General features: G+C 57.6%; 1 protein-coding gene across 3 annotated transcripts; it reads left to right on the forward strand.

Moving 5' to 3' along the window:
• The first annotated feature begins 338 nt into the window (after nt 1–338).
• On the forward strand, nt 339–27507 carry PCYT1A (phosphate cytidylyltransferase 1A, choline). 3 transcript variants are annotated; one of them, XM_044456252.1, is made up of 9 exons: nt 339–439; nt 12717–12869; nt 15174–15273; nt 16931–17047; nt 18265–18416; nt 19015–19093; nt 19722–19864; nt 20939–21127; nt 22077–27507. In XM_044456252.1, exons 2-9 carry the CDS (start codon nt 12753–12755, stop codon nt 22281–22283), a joined length of 1104 nt encoding a protein of 367 aa, XP_044312187.1. In that variant the 5' UTR covers nt 339–439; nt 12717–12752; the 3' UTR covers nt 22284–27507. The 3 variants fall into 3 exon arrangements, with proteins under 3 accessions (XP_044312187.1, XP_044312186.1, XP_044312188.1); XM_044456251.1 differs by having other exon boundaries at nt 366–439; nt 12714–12869; XM_044456253.1 differs by lacking the exon at nt 339–439 and adding an exon at nt 495–559.

Raw genomic sequence — 27507 nt, forward strand, 5'->3', positions numbered from 1 at the left:
GGAGCTTACACTCAAAGATCCAAGGCAGGGGGCCGGACGAGCGCGGGAGCAAGGCGAGCCCAGGGGCGGCTTCTCCGGGCAGCCTCTCCCCGCCTGCAGCTCGCCGCCCGGGCTGGGCCGTGATGGCCAGCCGCGCCCGCGGGGTGCCAGGCCGGGAGGGGCGGCGGCCGGGCCCAGTCGGGCGGCTGGCCCAAAGACGCGAGCGAGCCCCGGCCCCCCGAGGGCGGGCCCGCAGCGTCCCTCCGGAGCCGGGCGGGCCGCGGGGCAGCGCGTCTCGCCGGAACCGGCGCGAGGGCCCCGGTTTCCGGGGGCGGCGCGAGCGCGGACTCCTGCGACGGCCCCTTCCGGCGTCCGGCGGGAAGCACTTCCTGTGCAGCGCCGCCGAGCGACCCGAGCCGAGCCCAGCCGAGCCCAGCCGGCGCCCTGCGGGGAGAGGCCGGTAGGAAAGCCGAGGCCGGGCGGCGGGCCGGGGCGCCGAGGGGAGGCGGGGTGGCCGCTCTCGGAGGGCGGCGGGCCGTCGGGCGCTCGAGCGCGGCCAGGCTCCCGCGGCTGGGCGGAGGTGAGGCCAGGCTCCCGGGAGGGGCTTGAACCCTTGGTCCCGCCAGGCCCCAGCGACTCCTCGGGCATGGCGGATACGACGCGCGCCCCCGGCGCCGCGCACGAGGAGCCCGTACAGTCTCCCATTGTCCAGGCAGTCTCGCCTGCCCTGCCTCGCAGGGTTGTTGTTGCGAGGATGAAGTGGCACCCTGTACCTACCTCGAGTCCCTTACAAGAGGGGGAAAGGCGGAACACAATTGTGGCGTAGTAACAGGAATATGTTTTGTGGGAACCCTGCAGCACTTCAGCCCAGCCCACTGCTTCTGCCCAGGGGCTCCCGTGCCCTACGAATGCTGCTGGTACTGGCCATGACACACACACTGGCCCTGCACTCGAACGGGGGCAGAGTGAGGGGGCGGTGCTGATGAGGACATTAGAAGGGCATTGGGAAGCAAGCGCCTTGCCTTCGATGTATGTGGGAAGCCCTCTTCTCCTCCCCCTCCTTCGCCCCAGTGTTCGAATGAAGTAGGGAATGGAGGTTGCGATGGGCACTGACAGGGCCTGGCAGATTGTCCCCGTGGTGAAGGAGATGGGCCACACCTCTGAGAAGGGACCCCTGGAGACGTTTGTGGATTGGAGGGAGGGCTAGAAAAGGGTAGCTATTGCAAAGAAAGGGCCTTTGTGTCCAAATTTTATTTATCTTTTTGAAGGATTTATATTTCCCTGCTTCAGGGGTGGCTTACACCAAATTAGTAAGATTTTTGTCTGCAGTCCTAAAATCTAGAAAGACATGCCACTGAAAGAAAGCTGAATGGGGAGGTAAGAATGGGAAATGTGTTTCAGCGGGACTGGTGGTGTGCCTCTGCTTCCTATTCTCATCTGCTGCCTACCAGAATGAGAGAGAGAGAGGAAGACTTCAAGGGGGTGGCCTCTGGCTGGTGGGTACAATGGGCCTTTTCTCCTTCATGGGATCTTCAGCAGGGCTGGTGAAATGGCTTGGCTCCTCCCTCATCTCTCTCTCAGGACTGGCTCCTGGATCCCCTTTTAAAGCTACCTGAGAGTCAGACCAGTTTGGCCTGGCATGATTAGGGTTTTCCTTGAACAAATAACAGACATGAGGGTCTGATTTACTTGAATTGGAGGGGAGGCAGGTCGCCCTTTGCCCTTCTTTCTTGGGAAATGGGTGCCTATGGGAGCCCCATCACCTGAGCAGGAAAGGAAGAAGTCTGAGGGTTGCTGGTCTTGTCTTAAGGGCATCTCTGCCCTGTAGGAGAAGACTGACTTAAAGAAGCATTGATGGGATGTGCTTGTTCATTTGGGGGCAGAGGATGCTGCGACACAATGCAGTGGAAATGTAGCAAGGAGATGGTTGGCAGTGGTGGCCATGCTCAGTGTGGAGAGCTCTCCCAGAGGCAGTGGGAAGAGATTTGGGTAAGCAATGGATTCGGTGGAAAGAAGAGCAACTGAGTGGAAAATGAAACCGTACCACACAGCAGAGGCTGGCGCATGGGGGTATGTGACTGAGGCATAAAAAGGGGCTGTTTGGAGGGTGACAGTGCTGTAGCTGCCCTGTGGGACCTCTGCAGTTGGAGACCATGCCTAGACTACACAAAGCAATGGGGTGGCTCTTGGCAGGGGTGGCTGGGGACGGGGCAGTGGGATCCCTCTTCCGGTTAATTCTGTCTCCATTTTCCTCACCTCACCGCAGTAACTCCAGTCTGGTCTGCTCTTCTAGGCAGAACTGTATTCCTACATTTATCACCAATATCTTAATCATTAGTTTTAGGGGGGAAATCAGTTTGAGGGGTGGAGCGCAACTGTAGGATCACCAGACCTTACTGAAATTGTACACATTTTTATGGATCTGCACATAAGACTTCTGAACCACGCAGGGTAGCAAAAATTCAGCAAAGGGCTCTGTGGCACCCTAATGTTTTGCGAATAGATTGTGACATAAGCTTTCTGGGACCAAAGATCTCTCCATCTGGTGTATTCGTGTGGTGGATGAATGAATATGCTTTTGGGCACGGGGGAGAGAGCAAGTGCATCCTTACAGGCCAGAAGGCCAAGAAAACACACAGGAGAGCAGTAGCTGCTTTACGCAGCCCATCCAATAAATAGCTGGATATCAGATGTTGGATCTGCGTGCAGCAGCTGCCCATGAGCTTAATTGTGATGACTGAACAGGTGCTTAATTGCAGCCTTGGGAGCCAGTTCCCCTTGCAGCTCCAGAGGCGTGTCCTTTCTTCTCTGGTCTCAGAGGAGGAGAGCAGCACTGAAGCCAGCTGTCTTCCTGCTCGACTGCCTGTGCCCTGCCTCCTCCTTCCTTCCCAGCGTTTCATTTCAGGAGTCAGCCGTGGATGGAATACTTCGTTGGGTCTTCAGCACTAATTTGGTGTGGCCTCCTGTCCCTTTGATCATTCTTATCGCCTCCTGCTTGATGGCATAGTAAAGCAGCAGAACATAGCTTGCCATTTCATCACAATGTAATCATTGCTGATTGTCCCCAGAGAATCAAGACAGATCTCCATGGAATCCGGTTGTCAATTCCTTTGGTCCCATAAACTTTCTGAAACAGCTTGGAAGGCAGTGGGAGGCCAGGGCATTGGGGGGCAGGGAGCGTGTGAGGTGGCCGTTGCTTTCCACCCTCCAGTGTGTTGCATGAACTACACAGAAACCTCCTCCAGCTGAAAAAAACAGAAAGGTAACGAGATGGGCTACAAATGCAATTTACATGCCCAAACTACAATGTGATTGGAGCAGAACACATATCTATGTTTTAATTTACTTCCATGGAGAGTTTATTTTTGGAGTTCAATGGCCAAAATGAGCATTCTCCAGACTTCTGGACCAGGCAGCAGCCCCCACCCCCCATCCCACTTGAATTGCCCACACATGGTTGCACCAGTTGCTTGTTTTTGTGGCTTGGGTGTTGTGTTAAGCATATAACCAGGCCTGGATTAATGCCAGGGAAGCGCAAGGGTGTGGAGTTTATAATGCGCAAGAGAACTGACATTTCAGCAAGTGCCAGAGCTAAATACTTGTTTGCTTAGTCTTAACTGTACTGACATGAAGAATGTTTTGTTTATATTGCAGAGCAAGGATATGGGTTGCTTTTGCTCCGATTTTTGGGTTCTGTTTAACTGGATGACAAAGAACTCTTGACAGACTAGCTTCAGGAAATTATTCCATTAAAAGTAGCTCAAGGTGGGCAGACATGTATAGGTTCATGTGTACTTTGGAGGCTTCTTCTTCTTGTGAATGAACTGCCAAGAGCCAGAAAGGAACAGATTCATGGAGTTGGAAGGGGCCAGCCCCCTTCTCAGTGCGGGGCTCCCATGTTAAGCCATCCTTCTCAGTTGGCAAGCTGTCCTCTGAATTTTCGTCTGGTGCAAACTGTTAAAGAAGTCCTGCTGGGCTTTTTAGCACTACTAATAAACAGGGATGTCCCTCAGATTTACTGCATAGTCTTCAGGAGGCCAGTGAGGCTTGTGCAGAAATGGCTGTTGATGTCTGGAATCTTTCTCCAGCTTCTGCTGAGCCTGTTGCATGGTGAGGGCCAGTTTGCATTTGCTCAAAAATGGCTGCGGGTGCAAGGCAGTGAGAGCGCCCTTCTGAACTGGAATCTCACCCACCTGAAGCAGGAGAGTCTTCCAGCCCCTTGAGAAAGTTCAGACCTCATGGGCCAGATGGAATTGGCTTGTGTGAGGGCTCAGTGTCAGGCTGGGGCATATAAGATGTGGGTATTCGCCTGCACCAAGCATGAATGCCTCCAGTTCTCTGCATCCCACTCATCTTTTCCTCGGGGAAATCACCCATTCTTTGTACGCTGGACTTTCCCAAGCAAACTGTAGTTAGAATGCAAGCGGTTACTTGTTCGGAGAATGTGTGAGTCAGCAAAGGAGCCACGGCGCTGGGACTGTATCATAGTGCAAATGCTGCCCCGTGGCTCAGCTGACAGCTGAGAAAGTCAGGGTGATCCTGGCTTGGGGTGGAACAGGAAGTTCCCGGAGGTTCCACCTACGCCTGCTCTTGAAATCTCTCTCCAGGCTCCACAGAGGAGCAGTGCGGTGGTGTCGTGAGGGTGTTGGGTTGGGACTCGGGGGATCTGGGCTCCAGTCCTTTCTTGGCCGTGCAGACCTTTGGGTGGTTTTGGGCCAGGCACTGGCTTTCAGCCTACCCCACCTCACCGGGTTGTAGTGAGGATGATATGGAGAAGAGGGAGACCATGTAAGCCACTGTGGGTCCCTCATAAGGAGAAAAAAGATGAAATGTACTTTTAGTAGGGACACAAGAGGCAGCCTTATGCTGAGTCAGCGTCTTAGTCCATCTAGCCCAGAACTGCTGACACTGATACGCAGCAGCGCTCCAAGATTTCGAGCAGGCATTCTTCCTGCCCTACCTGGAGAAGCTGGCAAGCAAGCCCAGGACCTCCTGCCTGCAAAGCAGGTGCTCTGCCACTGAGGTATCGCCCCTAGTAGTGCAGAGGGTTAGTTTCCATATAAATAAGTAGCAGGACTCCCCACGCACCCATCCACAGACTTCCGGATTCCCTTATCTGAACCGGATTCCTCCGCCTGATTTGCATCACAGGACACTGCAGTCTTGACACCATGGTCAGAGTCCTCGGTCATTGAGTATAACTGGAAGAGAGAGTGAGTGTGTGTGTGTGATTTTTTCTGCACTAACACACGAGCAAAGACTAGCATAGTTCAGTGCACTCTACCTTGCAGTCTGAACCTCTCTCTTGAAACTGACAGTGCCAACATACTTTGGCAGTGAATGAAAACATCTCTGGTTCCTGCGCTCCTCGGGGCAAAAGTCAGGGCCGGCTCTGTTTGTGCAAGCTTACTCTGCTCTGGAACGCCCCCTCGCCTCCTTCGCTCACGCCCTGGCCTGCTGCCTCAGATATTTCTTCCTCTGTTCTTAGGTGTGCAGAGTTCTGTGGCATGAGCCTTCACCACAAAATCGTCCATTAAATTAGCAGTGACTCCTGGCACAGATTGCGGCAGGTTTTTGGGGACCAGAACTCAGTTCATCAGATCTAAGAAACTTCTTTGTTGGCAGGCATTTATATACACACACGGGTGTGGAAGAAAGTGTTCTTGAAAACGGGGGCCAGGAGGCCCACAAACGTCGCGCCATGTGGCTCGTAAATGAAAACAAGGTCCAGTTCAAAGGGTGAAGGTGATGCTGGTCAAGCAAGGGCGTACACCCATCTCCCTCAGGCTGGCCCCTCCAGGCAGCGGGGTGGTACTGATGGCGTTTCATGGCCCCTGGCCCTCTCAGGCCGGCAGATGAAGCTGATGCCGCTCTTGCTTTTCCACGTCCAAAGAATACCAGGATGGGGAAGGCAGTGTACTTGAGTACCAAACAAGGGACAACTTGTTTTTGTTGACCTCAGGTCTGATAGCATCAAGTTTAATACAAATAAATGGTGGAATTTCCTAATTTTTGAGTATAGCAAAAATGGTGTGCTTTGTTGTCCAAAGAGACTGAAATGCTGTCCATCTGGTTCCTGGGTGATTCCATTTTCAGTATCTGGTTTGTTGCCCCCTGAGCATCAGTGCATAGAGACCCGGCTGTCAGAGCTAGAAGGGCATTGCTGGCACATGGCAATCCAGTTACATAAGAAGGCATGCCAGTGAAGGACCACTTTCCGGTGTGACTGATACTGAGATGTTCCTTGAGTAGATAGGATTACAGGACTGGTTTCAGGCTTGATGGCGTGAGCCAGTTCTTGGTTTCCGTTCCAGTCATACATTCCAGTTGCCGGTGAGTAAGATGCTGTAGGTTATTGTGTCAGGGTGGCTCCAACTCTGGAGGAGGGCTGGGAGGGCCGGGAAGTGAGGAGGGTGGAAACCAAGATGGCAGAGGAGGATGAGATTGTCTCAGGGCTGCTGTCTCCAGGTGCTCAGGCAGACCATCGGAACAGAGAGAGTCTGGAAGTGAAGGGAGGGGACAAGGGAAAGGAAGCGGAGGAGTCCAGTCCAGTTCCTGACCCCATGATGTGGCACTGGGCTAGAAGGGCTACCCGGGTACAGGGCCTGCATAGGTCTAGGAAGGTGGCCCTTCTCCAGAGGGGTGGGTCCCAGGGCTACTGAAAAGAAGGAAAACTACTTCTCAGGAGTAGTTTCTAGTTTAGGTTCAGCAAAATACTCTGTTCATGCACAGAGACTCACCTTCTTGTGACTCTACTTTGTGAAGAGCACTTTTTTCAAAGAGACAGCCTGCTGCTTGAAATGAAAATGGGGGGAACCCTGCTCCTGACATATTTCATGGCTGAAATAAGTATGCTGCTTTGAACTCCTTGGAGGAAAGTTAGATTGTACATTTAATGGCCAAGGCCAGGCAATGTGAAAGAAGGACCATCTTCCTCTAGAGCCTGTGGACTGGCGTGCGCAGCAGGTTGGCGCTGGCTGTGATGCTGACGGGAGGGGGGCACATGTGCAAGACCATGTGCATATGTGCACAGGCCGTCGTCCTTCTTACGGGACCGCAGGGAAAAAGCAGTCTGTGTGAGGCTGTGTGGGGGAGGGAGCAGGCAGCTGATTCTGGGCCGGGTCCCCCTGTGCTGGGTCACACGGTCCTCGCAGCCGGTGGAGCAGGTGGGAGCAGAAGCGGCAGGTGCGCCTTCAGTGGTGGCTTCCTGGGCTGCGGTCATGGTACTTGGGATTGCTGGGAAAGGACGCACGTAGGCCGTGCACCCCTCCTGTGGCTCGTCAGGGGCACCCTAGAGCACGTCTGGGTGGCAGTCAGCAGTGCTCTGCTTCGGAAGAAGCCCTGGGAGCTTCTGTGCAAGCGGTACAGGGACCTTGAAGCCCCCCTCAGGCTGGCGGTGGTGCCGGTGCCTGCTTCTCCTCTCCTGGGCTTGCTTCTGTGTGGCTCCTGGGGGGTTCCAGCCTCCCTTCGCAGCCACGGAGTGTGTTTTCATAACGAAAGCATGCGGTGCCAAAGCAGGTGCACAGGGGTGTTTCATCATAAGCACAGCCCGGTGAGTAGGTGTCTTGTAACTTTTGTAATCTGTAGGCTCTTCCTTAGAGGGACCTTAAGGGAATACAGATGTGCTTATGCATTAGGAAATAGACCTTAAAAAATAAGTATTTATTTATTCATTTCATTTTCATGCCACCCCATAGCCAAAGTTCTCTGGGTGGTTTACAGAAGTGCATAAAAACGAAAAGTAAAAACAAATATAAAAACAAAGGAGCATGGCAGCACATTTTAAATAGCTAAAATATGCAGTAAACCTGACCTGTAAAAGGAAAATTAAGATCACCTAGGATGGGTAACCTCCCCCCTCCGAACCGCTGGTAGCTGAGTACATCTTTGAAAGCTTCAGCATAAAGGGCCATCTTTATGGAGCAAAGCTCAGGATACCAAGGTTTAGGGTGGTTGCCAGGAAACATTTCCTGATGCCGAGGGTATGGGATGGGCTTCCCGGAGGTGGCTGAGGCCCCATCGGTGCGGGTGTTCAAGGACAGGCTGGACGTCCACATGGTGGGCCTGTCGTGAGCGGAGCCAGCTGGAGTTGGGGGCCAGACTAGATGGCCCGGGAGGCCCCTTCTGACTCGCTCTGTTTCTATGCTTTATGTTTCTATCTTAACCTGGCGTGAGAAAGTTGACAAATTTGGCACCAGGCAGGTCGCGGGGGAGGCTGTTTTGCCACAAGAAAGCCCTCCCCCTTGTTGCCGTCCTCGGAGCCTCCCTCAGCGGTGGCGCTCAAGGGGAGGCCAGAGGTTGAGCATAGCGTGCAAGCAGGCCAGGTGGGAGAGGTGCTCCAACAGGTTTCGCGGTCCCAAGCCATGTGAGGCGTTCCTGGTTAAAACCAACACCTCGAATTGCACCCGGGAGCCTGCAGGCGGCCAGTGCAAGCAGGCCAGAACCTGTCCGAAGCGTTAGGGCCTGCAGGGCCCCGTTATTAATCCGGCTGCCACATTCTGCACAAGCTGCGGCTTCTGAATCGTCTTCAAGGGCAGCCCAGATAGAGTGCATTGCACTTACGCAGTTTAGAGTTTGCTGAAGCCGGGCCATCCCTGTCCAGGTGGGGGCATAGCCAAAGGGAGGAGGAGGCGCTCCAAGCCGCTGAGGCCACAATTATGGGTCAAGGAGCACCTCCAGGCTACAGGCCTGCTTCTGCAGCAGTGCCACCCCATCTAGAGCAGGTTGGTACATCCACGTTCCGGTCAGAGGAGTGACCTTTAACGGCACCTCAGTCTTGACTAGACTGCACTTCAGTCTGTCTGCTGGCCCTCATCCCAGGGATCTTTGGCTGTGGGGCGATATGGAAATGAAATAAGGCGCCCTCTTCCTCCTCCTCCTCCTCCTCCTCCTCCTCCTCCTCCTCCTCCTCCTCCAGTCCGTTGTCACGCCCAGGCTCCAGCTCTGCACATCCACAGCCTCACTTCTCAATGGTGAAAAGGAGAATTAGAGTTACTTGTCGTCAGCATGCTGATGGCAGGGGACTTCAAGCTCCAGGTGTGACCCCACTCAGTGATTTCATGTAAATGTTAAAAAGCATGGAGGACGGCAGACCGCTGAGGAATTCCAAGCTGGAGAATCCACAGGGTTGAACACTGTTCCCCAAGCCCCACCTTCTGGAGATAGCCCTCCAAGTAAGTGGAACCCCTGCAAAGCAGTACCCGCCCCCCACTCCTAACTCGGAGAGCGCCCCGGAAGGATGCCGTGGTTAATGGTAGCAGAAGCCGCCGAGGGGCCCAGGAGTATCAGCAGGGTCACACCCCCCATCTCTCTCCTGCCGTGGATTGTCATGCAGGGCGACGAAGGCTGTTGTTGTACCAAGCCCAGGCCTGAGCCCTGACTGAAGCGGAGTCGATCCCCGACCCTCCTTTTGCAACCTTTGTCCCAGAAAGAGATGTCAGCCGCCAGCATAAGGACCTCTGGGCCGCGGAGGCTCTTGTCAGGAGTCGCCTCACCCCCGCCTCTTTCAGGCACAAGGGACCACCCCCTTCCGCAAAGAGGCCTCCACCACCTCCCCAGCCCAGCCGGTTAGTCCTTCCTTGCTGGTTTTTATAAGCCAGGAGGGGCGAGGATGCAGTGCAGAGGTGCTTGCGCAAACCTGGCCAAGCACCCGTCAGCATCCTCGCGCTGTACCGACCAAGACTCGTCCAAGAAAACCAGCCCAGGCTGTGCTGCCGGGTTCTCGGAGGCCCTGCCACTCAGGTGGCAGCACTTTCCAGAGGAAATGGAGCCTCCAAGCCAGCGGCCGTGTGGAAGGGAGAGGAGAGGCGGGCCGGGTGGCGGGGGGCAGCCTTCGTGACCGTCATGCGGACTTCGGTCGTGAACTCCAGAAGGATGGAGGCGTGCGTGTCGCATTCCTTGGTCTGCAGGGTGACGCTGCTGCATGGAAGTGACGACTGCGCATTGGCCGCACCTCGCAGGCTGGCTTGTTTGCTTGCATCAGAGCTCCCATTTTAAAGATCCCAAAGCAGGTCATCTTCCAAGACACTCCTCTTAAAAACACGCTAACACTGGTCATCGTTGCCCGTGCCGAAAATATTGCAGAGGGGACGCGATTCCAGCGGGAGGGTGCCACAGCAGGGAAGGCCCACCACCACGCTGCTTCCACATGGGACTCTGCAGGCCATGCAGGGCCTTCCCAAACTCCCCCTCCCCTCCTCCCCAGCTCCTCCACCCCCAGCTTGGCTTCCAGCTTCATTTGCTCTCTCTCCCCATGCCCGCCGTGAGGCATAAGGATCCCTTCTGGAAGAGCTTTCCTTTCTACAGCCGGCAACTAAGCGGCCCTTTGGAAAGCAAACAAGCCAGGCATGGCCGGTCCCGTGGGCGAGCTTAAACATGAAGGGATGGTGTGGTGTCCATGTTGCCACCAAGGGCAAGGGCAGTCTTCCTGGGGCAACACGGAATGGCACCTTTTGGTCAGGACAAATGTCCTTTGTCTTTTTTTTTCACAGCCAGCCAGCATGCCGTGGCCCTAAAGGAATCCAGTCCTCACTAGCATGTTCTTGGAATTTCTTCCCCCTTAGGGGCTTTTTATATTCTTCTGCAACCTGAGGGTTCCTGCAGATAACCTCCATCTTGTGGGCCGTTTTGGCTACCAAAGATCCATATGAGAACGAACATATGGGAAGATGGCGCTTGATTTTCTCATGTGCTCTAAACAGTCAGAATCCTCTCCTCTGCACCCTCTGCTAATTCAGCAGGCAGATGCCAGCCCATAAAACTTTGGGTGGCCTCAGCAAGTGGTTTAGAAAAATCCTGCTGAAGAGGCATATAACATTTTGCCAGGGATGGTGGAAAGACACTTTTTCACCACCTGATGAAGGAGGGCAGGAGATCCCCGGCAGACCAAGAGAAAGCGCTTTGCCACCCAGCCAAGAATGGATGTCTCGAGTCCACTGCCAGAAGGTGTGATGAGACAGACCTGTCACTAGGCGGCTTTTTAAGTAAGGGTTGAGCAGACACACTAAGGAGGGATCGGTTGGGAGCTGTTAGTCAAGACAGCAAAGCAGACGTTCCATGTTTAGTGATCATAGTCTCACAGAAGACTAGGCTTGGAAGGGGCCAAGAAGGCCACTGGGTCCGGCTCCCTGCTGTTGCAGGACAGCACCTGACACCATTCCCCTCTCTCCACCCCGGAGGTTTTCCCGAGCCTTTCCTTGTTGCTGTTTGGTTTTAACGCTTCCAAGCTTTTAATGGATTTGGTGCATTCGCCTGCTTTGCGGACTGTTGTAGTGGACTTGGGCCGCCATGGACTGGGTGGTCTGGAGAGCTTTGTTTGCGTGGATGTAATGAAATAATTCTAATGCTAACGTTGCCTCTGAGTGGCCGTCGCTGGGGAGCAAGCGTGAGAAAGGACGTGCATCCAGGCCTTGCTGGCAAGCGTCCACGTGATTGTTTGCTGCTGGACACAGGGTGCTGGACTCTTACTGCCACGTTACTTACTTAATTTCATTCCATCTCTGTGCCTCCCACAGCGGAAACTCTCTGGCCAGTCTGTGACAGTGCCAGGTCCAGCGGGCCTCCCCTTCTGGCCAGAAGCAGGGGGAGGGGGGTTGGCACCGCCACGCTTTTGGAACCAGAGGGGTTGAGAAGCCTGCTCTTTCTGTTTTTAACCGGACCTGAGTTCTGGTCCTCGCGGGATGGAATGTCGCCTCTCTTCGCGCTTGCTGGGATCATCTCACCTCCGGCACTAGCAGGCAGGTCACTCGTGCTTCCTACCTAGAAAAAATGGGTCTATCCGAGTCGTCGCATCACAGGCCAGTGTCCTTGGTTCTCACCAGTTCCCAACAGCTTGCTTAAAATGTGGCATAAGTGGAAGTTTTGTGCCAGATGAGGAATTTCATAACTTGGGGCTGCATGGGGCAAGGGTAAGTGCCTCCAAAAGAGGGCACTTCTTCCGTTCGCAAGTACTTTTCGGGAGATGCTGTGGGCTTGGGCTGCTTCTCAGGCTTCCTGAAAGCACTTCATTTTAGAAAAAGAAGGGGGAGTCTTGCTCTCCATTCAGCCCACAGGCAGCATCAGCCAGTGATTTGAAATAATTTTGGAAGTGGGGTGGAGGGTGTCTTCCAGATTCCAGCAAGGAAATAGCCCGCAAAGCACCCTTATAAAATGTACAACAGTAGAGAAAGTCCTAGGAGCCCAGCCTTCTGGATACGGCAGGTCCTCGTTCTAGGCTATTGGGTGGCATGGAAATTTAATGTATGGGTTGCCTGTAATCTGCTCCTGTTCGTTTTGGGGGAGGATCATGCGTGAAGCCTTTTTCTGAGCATGGCAGGGGCTGGGCGAGCCCCAGAGAACGGCGGGCTCCTTTTGCTCCCACCAGCGGCCTCTCCACTGCTCCTTGCATGCCAGCCGATGGCAGCAACATGGCCGCAGAGCTCTTCCGGCCTCGTTTCGCTGGGGCTGGACATGCTCACCCTTTGCTCTGCTGCTTTACTGGCATGCTAAAATAAGCACAGTTACCACTTGCTGTTCCCACATTCCTGCTGGGTCATGGGAGAAAGACCTTCCTGGCAGCCGGCGGGTTTCATCACCCTCTCGTCTCTCAGCGCGAGAGGGCAACGGGCAGCAGTCCCCACCTTGGCCTGGCAGCCGCTCCGAAAGAGCCGCTACAGCAGCCTGCCCCCGGCCCTTTTTCTAGGGGTTTCTTATTCCCCAGGACCTGTTTTGTTAAGAGCACGCCTGCTTCATTCCAGCAGGTCTTGCCAGCTGAACTGCCGGACGCAATCCTCAGGATGGAACCCCAAGGCTCAGCCAGACTGAATTCCAGGAAAAGAAGGAAAGAAGGGGTTGGACCCAACGGGGCCGCCGAGGCGGACGGTGTACCACCCAAAGTGCCACGGAACTGCTTTGTAAGTGAAAGGCCCGGTGTGGCGTCCTCCGGCAGCGTTTGACCGCGAGTGAGTTGGGTGGCGCGTGCTGCACTTCAGCCAAAGAACTGAAGTGGCTGCAGAAAGAGGATGCAAAGGGGGCTTAACGAGCGAAACCGAGGGGCCGGTTTACCTTCCTCTTAAGCCAGGCCTCGGTGTCTGGATGCTGGAATGTTCTCAGGCAGAGCAATCAGAAGGGCGCGGCTCTGCGTTTTGCAGGACACCTTTGGTGGGTCTGTGTGGTGCTCGGCCGGCCGGCCGAGCTGGCCAAAGTGAAAGTGTAACCATAGCCTGGAATGTGAGCCATCCCGGCTGCCCCTCCCGGGAAAGGCTCGCTCGCCCGCTGGCAGCGGGGATCAGATCTCGCTGCAATCTCAGCCCAGGCACCCTGCAGCCTTCCTCCCACCCATCCATATATCGGATGCTGCTGGGCTTGCCCTTTTCAGCTGCCTCTAAACTGCCTACCAACTCTGTCCTCTGTTGCACCACAAGAGGAAAAGGGCCAGGGATTCGAAACAGTTAGTCTTTTTTCTTAAAAGGTTGCAGCATTTCCTCTCCCCCAGCAGGGATGCAATGTCAGGGCAGGAGCAGGGGGCACACAGGCCTTGGGTGGCCCCCCCAGCCCCACACCGGCACCGTCAAGGGGGAAGCCGTTTAATGGAAAGACTGTGGCATCCACAGCTGCCCAGAGGGCCGCAGGGGTCGGCGCTGGCTGCATTTGCCCCCGTGGTGCTGCAGAACCCTTTTTTGGGGAGGGTCTGGTTGAGAAGTGTCCCTCGGACCTCCTGAGGCTTCCCATCACTGTGTTAAGAGTTCGTGAAACCCGCTCACCCGTCACCACCTCTTGGTTTTCTTTTCTTTTCCAACTGGCACTCGGTTTCTGTGGTTCTTGGTGAGAAATGACCGGCCTCGGTCCTTACAAGAGGGGAGGGGCCTCTTGGAGTTCTTCTAACATTCCCCGAACATGCAGGCACCTTCCGACTGCTCCTTCACAGGCGTGGTGTCTGCTCAGGGGGAGAGATGGTAAATACACATCACCGTCGTACGTGGCCCGTTGGGAAAGATGCGGGTTCCCAAGGCGGGCATTGAGCAGGGTCTGGAGAAGAAGGATGAGACGCTTATTCGTTTCACTGTGGTTTTGGCTTTCCTGCTATTGGAAAAACACTGCCAAGAAGGGAGAGTTGCGCAGGCCAGAGAGGGAAGTCTATAGCCGCACGTTCGTTCATTCTTTGGTTCCTTTCTGCACTGCCCGACAGCCAGAGCTCCCTGGAGGGTTCCAAAAACCGAAACCCCAAAATGCGACATGATAAAAATGCAATATAACATCTGTAGGGGACAAGCATTCAAAACAGCTAAAAACAATGAAATACCAGGATCTGATAGAGCAACTGGCACCAGAATCCTCCTCGTGCTGTCAAATACCTTGGTGGTACAGAGAAGTCTTCATGTGGCACCAAAGGACGGTCAGGAGCCGCCCTGGAGAAATCCGTGTTATCACCCTCGGAATCCCTCGCACAGAAGGGCCTCGGATGGCGACCAAAGGGCTTGTCAGTTTGATACTAGGAGAGGTGTTCCGACATGTCCCGTAGTCCCGGGCCACGTAAAGCTTTATAGTTCAAAAACAGCCTCGAATTGGGCTGAGAAACAGGCAAACATCAGCTGAATGTTCACGTATTATTTCTAGAATGACATGATGGCACGATGTACAATATGCCTGCAGACTTCCTGGGCTTCACGTAGAATTAATTCCAGAGCAAGAGAAGTGGGTTCATGAACATACCAGGTTGCGTTGCACGAAGCGGAGGAAGCTGTCCGTGGGACTAGCCCGGCTGGCCAAGTGCCGCCTCCCTTACCAGCGGCGGCCGGCCTGCCTGCGCCCGCCAGTTGCAGAGGCGCTTGGACAGACACCCCCTGCGGGCTTGCCCCCTGTGAACGGAGTGCGACCCTGGACAGGCCTGGGGTCTGGTCTGCTCCGGCCGGGCATCTCCTGTGCCCTTAGGTTAGGGCATCTGCTCCTCTGCTGGTTTGCCCAGGTGGGCCGTTGTTCTTCAAGGACGCCTCTGAGCCAAGATCCCTCTCTCAAGTGGAGATGGCATTCGAACCTCACACACGTCACCTCTGACCTGTGTCCCATTTGGACGAGCACATGGAGCCGCTCCCCCATAATCCTGGGCTAGGGGGCCTTCTGGTCTCTCCGGGTCTGACTCAGTGCTGAGTAAATATTCCGCGGTGTTTTTTCTCTCTCCTCAAAGCTGGCCTACTTTCTTGATGGCTTTTTAAACTTAGGGGCTCAGGGAGCCAGCTCCGTTTTCCGATGAGCTTGAGGTGGACTACAGCAAGCCGTACGTCCGAGTAACGTTTGAAGAGGCGACGAGAGGGACCCCATGTAAGTAATGCTCAGCGAAGACCGAGTGGAGCACCTGGGCGCCCTTTATTTTCACAGTGCTGCTTGCGTGCCGTTCGAACCACGCGAGGGACCGAGCTGCTCATGGCGAAGCTGCCGGCCGCTGGACAGCCTGGGATCTCCATGGAGGGGTTGGCCTCACCCTCTGTCCCAGCGCCGTGGGCAGGGGAGTCGCGCACCCACGTTGGACTGCAATTTCCATCATGCTGGTCGCACCATTGGTTAAGGAAGGCCATTGTATGAAAGGCTGGGCATGAAGCAGCACTCCCGGTGCTTGGGCCTTCAGCTCCTGGCATTCCTGACCATCAGCGGTGGCAAGAGGGGCTTCGGGGGGGGGGGTGGAGTCCCGGGCATCTGCAGATCTCCCTTCTGGCCACCTCTCCTGTACCCCGTAAGGAGCACCATGTCCTAGAAGGCGTGGGCTCCGTGTTTTGAAATGCCGTTGCCGCTGCTTCCAGGGAACTAGGCCAGTCTGTAAGGCTTGGCCCTGCGCCACTCGGCTTCACTCCGCGCCCTTAAAGGAGATCGCGGGGCACCTCCCTGCTCCGCTCCTGCACATCCTCGTTCAGCGTTCAGGATGCAGGAGGGGATTCGCCGGGGCCGCTGCCTGCTGCCCAGTGTGCGCTGCGGAGGATGGCTGTGGCTCCTCCCGGCCCCACTTTCTCGGGGAGCCTGCGGGATCGCCGCGCTCTCTCTCTCAGTAGCAGTGACGTCCCCGGAAGAGGCCTGCTTTGTGCCGTGGTGGTGCCAGCAGGGTGGAAAGCGAGGGGAAGGAGGCCCAGGCCCCCTCGAATTGGCCGGAGTAGGTCCCCCGGTTGCTCTCGGAGGGACTTGCCCTGGCCTGTGTGGGAAGGGGCTTTCTTGGCTGGCCCCCCTGCCACCAACAGGCCGGGTGGTGGCTCAGTGGCCTGAGCCCTGCCTGGGACCCTCCTCTCACCAAATCCAGACAGCAGCACCCCCAATTTAGCCTTAAACTGTGGAAAGAGCCGTGTGAGGGGCCTGGCCGTGCCCTTCCGTCCCCCTGGCACCCGCATGGCAGCTGCGTACGCCCTGCATCCACACACTCCCTGCCCGAGGAGCTGGTGTCGGAAGGCAGGTTTTGCGGGCTGCGTCCGTGCAGGAAGCCAGGGGGAAACAGCGGCCCTGTGTGGGAGGCTTCCTCTGGGGAAGGTCTCATGCCACAGGCAGCAATGGCTCTTGTGTAGGAGCACGGCGGCATGGGGGGAAGGCTCCCTCCCCACACCCTCGTGGCGGGTTCTGCCGGCCACGGCTGGTCCGGGCTTCACGCGCGGCCGAGCGTCGGCTCGTGCTGCTCCTGCGGCAGGGTGGGGGCCCCCTCGTGCACGCACGCACCGTGCCACGGGGGCCCAGAAGCGCACGCTCCGAAGGCTGTGGCGAAGGAGCTGTGCTCGCCACCCTGGCAAGGCCCCTGTGGCGTTCCCCACCTGCCGCCCTTCAGGTGTGTCAGACCACAGCTTCCAGCATCCCCAGCCCCTGGGAGCTGTAGTCCAGTACATCCGGAGGGTGCTGAACGTCTTGAACATTTGGGCCTCGGGCAGGTGCTTCCGCTGGACGTGCGCCGGGTCTCCCTGCAGCTTGTTCACGGGCTTTTTTCGGCTGTTGCTGCTGTTCTTTTCAGTGGACAGACCAGTCCGGGTTTATGCCGATGGAATTTTCGACCTGTTCCACTCTGGACACGCCCGCGCCCTGATGCAAGCCAAAAACCTCTTCCCGAACACATACCTCATTGTCGGAGGTAAGACGGGAGCAGAGAAGGAATTTGTTGGCCGGAGAAACGGCGTGGTGGCAGGAGGCCGGCCGAGTGCAGGCTCCCCCCGCTCTCGTACCCCAGGACGGCTTCCCCAGCTCTGGGAATGGCAGCAGTTGCTGTCCAGCGCATCGGGGGGGGGCACTCCTGGATCTTGGGGATTTGTCCCATGAAACCGGTGGGCATAGAGTCCGTCGGCCACAAAGCCCTGCTCCGCCGAGCACATCGCTCGCGGCATCCGCCGCCGGACGTGGCTCCCGGGGGGCCAAGCCCATTCCTTGAGAGGGGGAACTCTGTGGCTGGCTCCTGGCCGCCATGGCTGGCCATGCTTGCAAACAGGGTGCCTAGCCCCCGCATGGGGGGCGGCCGTGCGGTGTGTCAGCCGTGCTCCACCCAGCCTTACCCTGTCAGCTCTGACCGGCAGCGCGGGCTCTCTGGCGTCTCAGGCAGGCGTTTTTCTCAGCCCTGCTGGAGGTGAGGGGGTTGAGCGGGGGACCTTCCGCACGCCAAGCAGAACCTCCACCGGTTCCACCTCCTGCTCTCCTCCCATTCCGTGGCTGTTCCTCTGCGCTGGTAGGCCTGCATCCGACCATAGTTCTCCTCCTCGCAACACGCCTCTGGAGGAGTCCGTGGAAGGCGGGTTCCCCACGGGCGTTTCAGAGGCAATCCCCAAGCCCAGAGACTAGATTCTCAGCAGCTCTTCCTTACCCGTCTTCTCTGCAAAATCCCACTTGGAGGACCTGGATGCACAGCTGCTTCTGCAGGTCGCTTTCTGTAGAGGAAAAGCATCTCGTGGGAGACAGACTGAAGTGCGCGGCTTGTCTAAAGTTTGCTCCCAGCCAGTGCTGAGCTGAAATGGATGCAACCCACAACTGGTGTGAATCATGCTGCGTCCCCTCCTGCGTTTCTGCACGAGGAACCCGTTCTGGAGGCTGCCATGAGCCGAGTGTGGCTCAGGTCTTGTTGGGCAAGAGGGGCCGATACTGCCAAGGAACCGTGGCGAGGGGGAAGGCGGCCATCCCCCCGAGCTGGGCACCCTCGCCACCGTGCTTTGCTCAGACGCCTCCCTGCCGAAGGAGGGCTTGAAGGGAAGCGAGGAGGAGAAGGCAGGCGTGCCCTGGGGCAAGTGCCGGCAGGCTTGTGGCCGGGGGGGCCGGAGCGCTCTGGGCAGCCTGACCGCCCTCCTGTCGTTTCCACGCCCGCAGTCTGCAGCGACGAGCTGACCCACAACCTGAAGGGTTTCACGGTGATGAACGAGAACGAGCGCTACGACGCCGTGCAGCACTGCCGCTACGTGGACGAGGTGGTGCGGAACGCCCCGTGGACCCTCACGCCGGAGTTCCTGGCTGAACACAGGGTAAAGGGGTGCGTCGGCGGCACCTCTGAGCTCCGCGGGGCGGCGGGGAGGTGTCGGGCCTCCCGCCGCTCCTCTGGACCCTTCACTTCCTGCCGGGGAAGGACGGGGGGGCTTCAGGGGATGCCGTGGGGAGCCGTCTGGTCCGTGCTGCTCCCGCCACGAGGGCTGGGTGCTCGGGCATCCCTCAGACTGGAGCTCGGAGAGAGCGAGCCCAGCTTGGAGGCGGGGGTGGCCCTGGCATCGTTACTCCAGGGGTTGGGAGGGCAGAGCAGGCGAGAAGCAGAGCGGGGCGCTGCAAGGCGCTGGCCCTCAGCAGGAGGAACAGGTTGCCTGTTCAGTTTGGAAGGGAGGCGAGCGCCTCCGTTTGGCATCCGCTTCTCGTCGTTAAGCCCCTTTCCCTAATGGCCAGTTTTCTGCCTTGGCTTGTTTCCCTCGCTGCAGACTTTTGCGGTTCTCTTTCCGTGCCGCAGAGCCGGCCGAGCCGTTCCGCTTTCACGTGAGAACCCCGTTCAGTGGGGGAGCCTTTATCCTGATCCGCGCGAAAGGCGTGGGAGGCACCGCCCTCTCTTGCTCACAGGTCTCGTTGCCCTTCCTGCAGATCGACTTCGTGGCGCACGATGACATCCCGTACTCCTCTGCCGACAGCGATGACGTCTACAAGCACATAAAGGAGGCGGGTAAGCGGGCCGACCCAGTCGCCTTGCTGCCCAGGCTGGCTCGCCTCCGGCCAGTGATGCCCAGGAGCCGTCTGCTTCTCTGCCCCCCGCTGTGGAAAGCGCAGGGCCGCGTCGCCGCAGAACAGTGCGGCCACGGTCAGAAAGGCTGCAAAGCCTTTGTCATGAAAATCAGCAAAGCAGGCCCAGGCGGTCCCCCGCGTCCCTCACGCTTCCCACCCCGAAAGGGAACTTGCAAACCACCATCTGGAAAGCTTTCATGTAGCCGCTTAGCCTTTTCTTCGCTGCCTCTTCTGAAGTGCCCAAGGCAGCCTGCTATGCAGACACGTGTTCCTGGCAGCACCCCTCCGAAAGCCAGAGACTGGCTGCAGGACCCCCAGAGGCGCGGGGGGCTGGGGTGAGTTGGCCGGTCCCTGCAGGGCAGTGGATAGCGAGGGCCGCGCAGCGGACGCTGGCACCTTAGGGCCGTGTGTCCCGCCTTTCCCCGTCTCCCTCCCCCCTCCCCTTTCTGCCCACGATCTGTTGCGTGATGGTGTTCGCAAGCCCCCAGAAGGGGCAGGGTGTCTGCGCATTTGCACGAGGCCTCCTGCCCGCAGGGAGCGTCTACCCAGCCCTTTTCTGGCCACTGCAGGGATGTTTGCGCCGACGCAGAGGACGGAAGGGATCTCCACCTCCGACATCATCACCCGCATCGTCCGGGACTACGACGTCTACGCGCGGCGCAACCTGCAGCGAGGCTACACAGCCAAGGAGCTCAACGTCAGCTTCATCAACGTGAGTGTGTGCCGGCGGGCTGGCGTGGCTGCCACGTTTCCACGGCGCTGTGGCGCCTGCAGGCCCCAGGGCTGCGGGAGGAGGATCCTGCTTCAGCGCTTTCCGCTGGAAGGTTCATGGGAACGGCCCCTCTCTGCCCGGGACCCCGGACACCCCCCGCTGCCCGGCGGGGTGGACAGAATTGGGCCGAACGGGCCCAGCGCTCCAGGCGGAACTCTTTGCCAGGGTCTAGAACGCGCTGGGGCTCCTGCGTGAGGCCCCCCTCCCCTAAACCTGGAGGGAGTCTTTGAAGGTCGGGGGCTGCGTCTGTTTTGATCAGCTTCCCCCAATTGGGTTCCTCCAGAGGTGTGAGATTACAGCTCCTATTATCCACAGCCGTTTGCCATCCTGGTTGGGCACGATAGAAGCTGCAGTCCAGTGCATCTGGAGGGCACCGGGCTGGGGAAGCCTGGTTTAATTGATGGTCCAGGGAAGACTTTCCCAGAGGAGAAACAGCCGCAGGGGCTGCTGCCCCCAAGAAGCAAGGGGGTCTGTTGGTGACATCCAGGTATATGGGGGGGGGGGGGTGTCACACGGAGGTGGGTAGAGACCTGTTCTCCCCTGCAGAGGAAGGCAGGACGTGTTCCAGTGGAGCAAACCTCAGGGAACCCAGGTTCCATTTGGATGCCAGGAAGCGCTTCCTGACAGTCAGGACCCCGAGGGTGTGGAATGGGCTCCCACGGGAGGTGGTTGAGGCCCCATCGGTGCGGGTGTTCAAGAATAGGCTGGACGTGCACATGGTGGGCCTGTCGTGAGCGGAGCCGGCTAGAGCCGGAGGTCAGACTAGATGGCCCAGGAAACCCCTTCTGACTTGCTCTGGTTCTGGTTCTATGCTCTTTAGCCACTTCCTTCTTGTCCTGCGTCTTCCCAAAGATCCAAGGCTCTGCGGAGTCCGAAGGAGGCCATCCGAGTGCCTGGGCTTGCTTTTGCTAGCGTGTTCCTGCGTTCCTGTTGTCCCCAGAGGCCGCTTTGTTTTGGTCTTGGGGGTGGCAGACTCGGGCATCGTACCTCACCTGATGTCTGACCTTTTCACAGGAGAAGAAATACCATCTGCAGGAGCGTGTGGACAAGGTGAAGAAGAGGGTGAAGGACGTGGAAGAGAAGTCCAAGGAATTTGTCCAGAAAGTGGAGGAAAAAAGCATCGACCTCATCCAGAAATGGGAAGAGAAGTCCCGCGAGTTCATCGGCAACTTCTTGGAGATGTTTGGCCCCGAAGGCGCTCTGGTAAGGGGGCGGCCAGGCTGTGTCCTGTCTCCTCCACTCCCTCTTCTTAGAGCACCGCCGCCAACCCTCCTCCGGCCCAGGGACAGCCTTCCACTCCAGCGGAGTTCCGAAGCCCCCAGGAGGGCCGGATTTGCCCCTGGCTCGCGGCTTGGCCCCACTGCTTTAGGGACCATGTGCCTGGGTTTGTCGCCCCTGCAGCTCGGCCTCGGCATACCGCACGCCCTGCGCCAAACGCTGTCCCAGCCTCTCCCGTAAGGGGGGTGGAACTAGCTGGAGCGCTGCCTGAGATGGACGCAGCTATCCGGCATGGCGGAGGCGAGCTCCTCCATTGGGGAGCGTCGCCCTGGTTGTAGCCGCAAGGGGGAGGGAAGCCCCTAAATGGCCCCGTAGGACGGAGCATGCCCAGTGGCCCTGGAATGCTGAGGGGAATGGGGTACCCCGGAGGAGGGCTTGTCCGCCCTGAACGCAGAAGAGGCCGGTCGCTCAAGGTCGCCCCTCCGCTTTCATGCACAGAGCAAGCTGGCAGGTGGGCCAGTCCAACAGAAAGCAACCTCCTTCATGGGCCAAGGCAGCAGGTATGGTCCTTCCATCAGGCACTGGGCCTGCGTATCAGACGCCATGCCCTCCACTCTAACCAGGACCCCACTCTGCCGCTTTGGGTACCTGTGAGCAAGCAGAGAGGCCGGATCCAAAAGGCTGGGCGCTTTCCTTGGGTCGGTTCCCTCCAGGTGCCCCGGGTATCAGCTTCCCTCTTCACGGGGCTTGTACTCCAGCACACCTGGAGGTGCCACGCGGAAGGAAGGCCGCAGTGAGAGATCTTGGAATGGGGGTTGCAGAGAGATCCAAAGCGCACGGTTCTGCTCTGAGGCGTATTGTTGACCATGCTGAAGGGGCCAGGAGGTGGCTCAGGGTCTGGCTCTCGCCCACCGCCCTCTCCCCTCTCTTGCAGAAGCACATGCTGAAGGAGGGCAAGGGGCGCATGCTGCAAGCCATCAGCCCCAAGCAGAGCCCCAGCAGCAGCCCCACGCACGACCGCTCGCCCTCCCCCTCCTTCCGCTGGCCCTTCACCGCCCGGACGCCCCCGTCGTCGCCGGCCACCCTCGCCCGGAGCAAGCCCACGGTCACCTACGACATCAGCGAGGACGAGGAGGACTGAGCCCCCGGCCGGCCCCGCCCGGGGGAGAGGTGCCGCCAGCCCCCTGCCCGCCGGCCCCTCCAGGCGGGGCGAGAGCCCTGCTGAGCGAGCGCTGGGGGCCAGACCTGCCGCCGCCGCCCGAGCAGCGCCTTTCTCCCACACGGCCCCCGCCGGGCGCGCGGCACACTGTGACTCCCCCTCCCTCGCGGTTCTCTTCTCCTCAGTCACATGCGGTCTTTTAAACCGGAGCTGATGGCGTCACGTGGGTTGGCAGAGGAACGGGGGGCGGGCGGGCGGGCGGATCCCCGGCCTGCCCCTTCGCCCGGCACGCGGGCTCCAGGTTGCCCCAAGACGTCCTGCCCCTCCCTGCAGGCCGCGTCCCCTCGGCCCTGCAAGCTCCCGTGGCAGGAGATGCTTGCGGGAGGCCAGGCTAGGGGCGGGCGGGCGGCCGCAGAGCGTGGGGCTCGGAAACTCCGTTCAGGGTGCCTGAGCGGGGACGGCCACCTTTTGTGCCCTCCACGCTCGTGCCACCAGTGGGGGGGGGGGGCCTTGGGCATTCTGCTCTTCCACTTTTCCGGTTTCTGGCCCCCAGCCCACCCCCCCTTGGTTCGCTTCCCAAAGCGGTGCCAGGAGGGCAAGGTTTGGTCCGGCCGCCTGTCACCGAGTTGCTGAGGCATCGCAACCCCACCGTCCAAGGCAGTTGCTGCTCCGGAGCTGGACGGGCACGGTCCTCTCTGTCGGGCTCTTGGGGGAAGACCGAGGAGCTGGGCCAGGCCCAGATGGGTCACACTCGTTCTGGAGAGCACACCTCCTCCAACCAGGGGCCCTCCAGACGCGTTGGACTGTATGTCCAGGATCCCCCCTCGGCTGGGGGATTCTGGGCATCCTAGTCCAACACTACGAAAGCACCAGGTTACGGGAGGCTCCTGCAGAGTTTGGTTAGCGCTGCCTCGATCCTGATCCTGCTCTGGACTTGCTGTTGCACAGCAGCACCCGCGAACCTGGCCGTGTGTCCCGATGGCCTTCCGCTCGTGGGCGGCAAGGCTGGCGACCCCTTTCCTGGCGCCTGGCCTTGGTCTTTCTTCCACCCGGCTGGCTGCAGTCTTCCGAAAGGGCCTGCACCTAGCTCCCCCAGCCCAGCACCCAGAGGCCGCTCTCGCGGTCGCCCATCCGTCTGCGTGGCGCTTTGCCTGTGTCTGTCTGTGTTTTGGCCGTCGAGCCACCCGGGGCCTCTCGCCTGCCCTTCCCGATGGGGGGGAGGGCCAGCCCCTCCGCCAAGGGAGCACTCGAGCGGCCGGCTGCGGTGCTCCGGAGAGGCCAGCCAGAGGGCGCTGCGCAGCTGCTGCTCTGCCCCCGAGCCACAGGGAGTGGCGCTCGGCTCTGCCATCTGCTCGCTCTGCTCCCTGCAGGGCACGGCTGAGCATCGCGCCAGACGCCTCGCACGGGCTCTGCCCCCCTCAGCCTTTGCTCCTAGCTGTGTCACGCGTGTCCCGCCGGGACCGTCGGATCGGTCGCTTTCTGTCTGCGGATGGATTGTCTCTGGAAGCGAGCCTTGCAAGGGGCTGCGTCTCCGGTTTTCCCGGAACAAACGGTCCCTGGCTCTCCCTCTCGGGCATTGCTCAAACCTAGCTGCACACCTGGGTTGCTTCACGAGCCACATCTGTCCTGCGCTCAGAGCACCTCTGTGCACGGCCGCCGGCTTGCATTGTGACAGGCCGGGGGTGGGACAGGCCGCCGGGCTGCGCTGAGCCCGGGGGCAGCAGCTGTCCTGTCCTGGGGGCATCTTGAAAAATATTCAAGGCACTTGGAGGGCACATAAGCCAGAGCTGGCACAACAGAGAGCCATGGGTGAGCGCTGCGCCCGTTCTGCATTCCCAGGGAGTTCAGAGTTTGAGCTTGGACATAACGGCAACACAGGAACAACAACAATCCCACATTGTTGTGTGAAAGTCTGTAGGCCGTGGCGCGCTCGCCACAGGGCTCCAGTCTGAAACAACCCTGAGGCAGCCCTTGCATGCCGGCCAGCTCAGCGGATCCAAACAATACAGGGCAGGCCCTGCAGCGACGGGATATTCGTATCGATGGCTCAATTGAAAAGTGATTTCAGGAGCAACCGCCGGGGCCAATTAGTTGAGTGGTTCTTTCGAAGACCCGGGTGATTTGGAACATCGCGGCTGTGTCTCTTGTGCTTGCGTCGGGCAGACTTCCCCTCCGGGATGCAGAGCTGCGGGGCGATCGCAACGGCGGGGCGTTGGCCTGGCCTGTGTGGCGCTGCGTCTGGTCTCGAGTCTCTCTGCGGGAGCGCTTCCCAGCTGCAGGCTCTTGCTCTGGCAAAGCCGCTCCCACATTTAAGGCGTATTATGGAAGCGCATTCCAGAGGAAAGTGGTGCCTGAATCTTGCACGTCATGGGCAGGGAGACATGTGCATGATGCCCACCGCAAGCTGTTCTCCCGTGGGGAGGGTCCCGTGGCGGTCTGCATGCCGTACCTATGCGGATTAACGAGGCACAAGCCCTGTAAGTCCAGAGGAGTTGGGCGTGCTTTGAAGGTGGCTGGTCTGTGAACAGGGATATCCGATTATTGTAGATGGACGCAGAATCCGTGCCTGCTGCAGCTCCAGCGAGTAGCACTTCAAAGGGGGAAGAGCGAAACCCTTCCCTCTCCTGATCGCCTTTGCAGCACTGCGTTTTCAGTAGAGCCCAAGCTGACTCTCATCTGTGGGTTAGGTTGTGGCTGGGGCCTTCCTGTTGGGCATCGACATGTTGTGCACAAATAGACAACACCACAACTAGAGTTGTGAAGGGTAAGGGCAAAACTGCGGGTGGAAGCAGCTCCGTTTTTCCACATTTTCCAAAAGTGGGAACCCTCCTTTCAGTGGTATATTGTTGTTCGGTTTTGGTTTTGGTTTGCTTGGTCATTTGGTTTTCCCAATTTTCCCGTCCCCCGTGCCCCGATCCTCACCTATCTAGTCCCAATAAATCGCTTGCACCTCTTCCAACATTCTGAGGTCGCTTGGCTCAGCTCATCCGGATTCTGTGCAATGGCTTCCATGCAATTTGCACACAGCCCCCTTGCCAAACATTTGGACATACACTGTGAGGATTTCCACACTGTTGGGCAAGGGAAACCGTTGTAGCTCCCTGTGCATTTTGTGGGTAATGGGCTTGGGCTTCCTGCACAACTGCTAGCTGGATAGCGAGAACTCGTTTTCTGCAGTGCTGACTCACATTCAGGTGGAAATTGTTTTCTTCCTTCACAACAGAATGGTTCCTAGAAACACACGGACACCCATCCTCCTTGCACTCGTTCTTCATATAACTATGTCGAAACCCACACTCCCCCCCCCCTTTGCCACGTGCTTTTGGAACGAGCCATTATCTAGGAACTCCCGCACAGAAGAAACGCAGAGCATCCCCATTCCCCATCCAGACCGGGGGTGTTGTGCCTCAGCTTAGGGTGCAGCTGGCTGCATTTGCTTGCCAGCAGGAAATTAAAAAAGGGGACGAGCTGGAGAGGAGTTGCGGAGTCTAAATACAGACATGGAACGCTCTCTGCCTACCCAGTCCATTGGGGCCAGTTGTAGAGTTGTCTGAAGGGCTTCAAGAAGGTCTTGACGACCTTCGGTGTGAGCATCTATTTCAGGCATGCTGGTTCCATTTGGATCACCCTGCATGGCAGCTGTGGTCACCCCTCTTCCGTGGGGAGAGGAAGGCAGGGTGCCTGGCATCCTCCTGCCTTCGTTGGCTAACTTGGAAGAATGCTGCATCTTTGGAAAGGCTTGTGCAAGCTATTACAAAACGGAGGAGCAGGCTGCCTCTAGTAGCTGCTCCCACCTTCCACGTATACGCAGTGATACTCAAGGGACATGCTGCACCGTGGTTGGCCAACCGCTTCTACACCAAGGGTGGGCAATTTGGTGGGCTAAAACTTCTGGAGTGCCGCCATTCGCTTCATAACCAGAGGTGGGGCATGAACAGAGCCGTAGACTCCAATACCGTAGACTCCAACACATGCCCCCCCCCCCCAGTCTAGGAGACGAATCCGAGCGTGGTGCCAATGGCAGCAAGGTTGCGCGAGGCTCGCTCTTGCGCTGCACACACCTAGGGGATCGTTTGTGTCAGCAGAGTTCGACCCTGGCAAGGCATTCATGCGGCCAGCACAAGGAGGCAGATGGTGTCCTTCAGTGAATATTTCTGGGTGTATTGTTAATCCCCAAAGTGCTTCCCTGCCTGTAAAATAGGTGCTCACGGGTCATTAGTTGGTGGCCTTGAAGTGGCCCTCGGTTTCAGCTTCCGTGCCTCAATCTGGTTGTCCTGGGAGTCATCCCTGCATGGATGATACACATGTAACCAGGATTCCGTGGAGGATCTTGGCGTGTGCCTGGGTCCCACCTTAGAGGCCCCAAACCACACTCGGAACGACGTGGTTCCGGACAGGCATTGCAGGGCCACTCTGAGATCCCGCCTGCCCACAGGTGGCTGTTCCGTGTAGCCAGGCGGAACCTGCGCTGTCTCGTTCTTTTAACAACCCTTGTACACCGCCTGGATTCAGCTGCGTGTTTGCATTGTCACATCCTTTCTGTTCCCATCGCCGCTGCAGTTCTCCTTTCCGAAAAAGGATCACTGAGACTATTCCAAGCAATAAGTTGTCCCCACACATCTAGCCAGTCCTTCAGACTTGCGCTTTCTGTACTGCTCCAATTTAAGCCCTCGAATCCAGCTAAATTCTGCATTTGCAGCGCCACATCATAAAGCTCTGAACCAGAATGTCTTTCCTTCAGAAAGGAGTGAATGTATTTATACTAGAAATCATTTCTGGGGGGTTTTTTAGCACTAATACATGGAACCATGAAGGGATTTTAATTTGCCCAGTCTATATTTTTATGTAGCTTTTTGTTGGTGGCACTGTTCATTCGAAGTATTTTAGTCATCAGCTTAGTAAAGATCTTGGGATCAAGTTTTTAATGCTAGACGCTTTTGAGTTACATTCTGTGATGGTCAGGATGTCCTAGATGGTCTTTTACTATTCTGTCTCCAGAGAATCCAACACAAACAGAAAGCACTAACAGAAACCTTACAGGTTGCTGCGCCTCTTTTTGGATCAGTGTTAAATACCTGTTTCCTGTCACTATAAATTCCATTTCCTCATTTTATTGGAAGTGGAATTTCTGTTTTGTGCATTGCTTTTCTTTTTTTCCTTTGGCTTCTGTGTTTAGCCAAATAAATGTCATTTTACCGGAAACTTT

This window comes from Varanus komodoensis, unplaced genomic scaffold, assembly GCF_004798865.1.
Source record: "Varanus komodoensis strain SLA01 unplaced genomic scaffold, ASM479886v1 scaffold82, whole genome shotgun sequence".
NCBI lineage: Eukaryota > Metazoa > Chordata > Lepidosauria > Squamata > Varanidae > Varanus > Varanus komodoensis.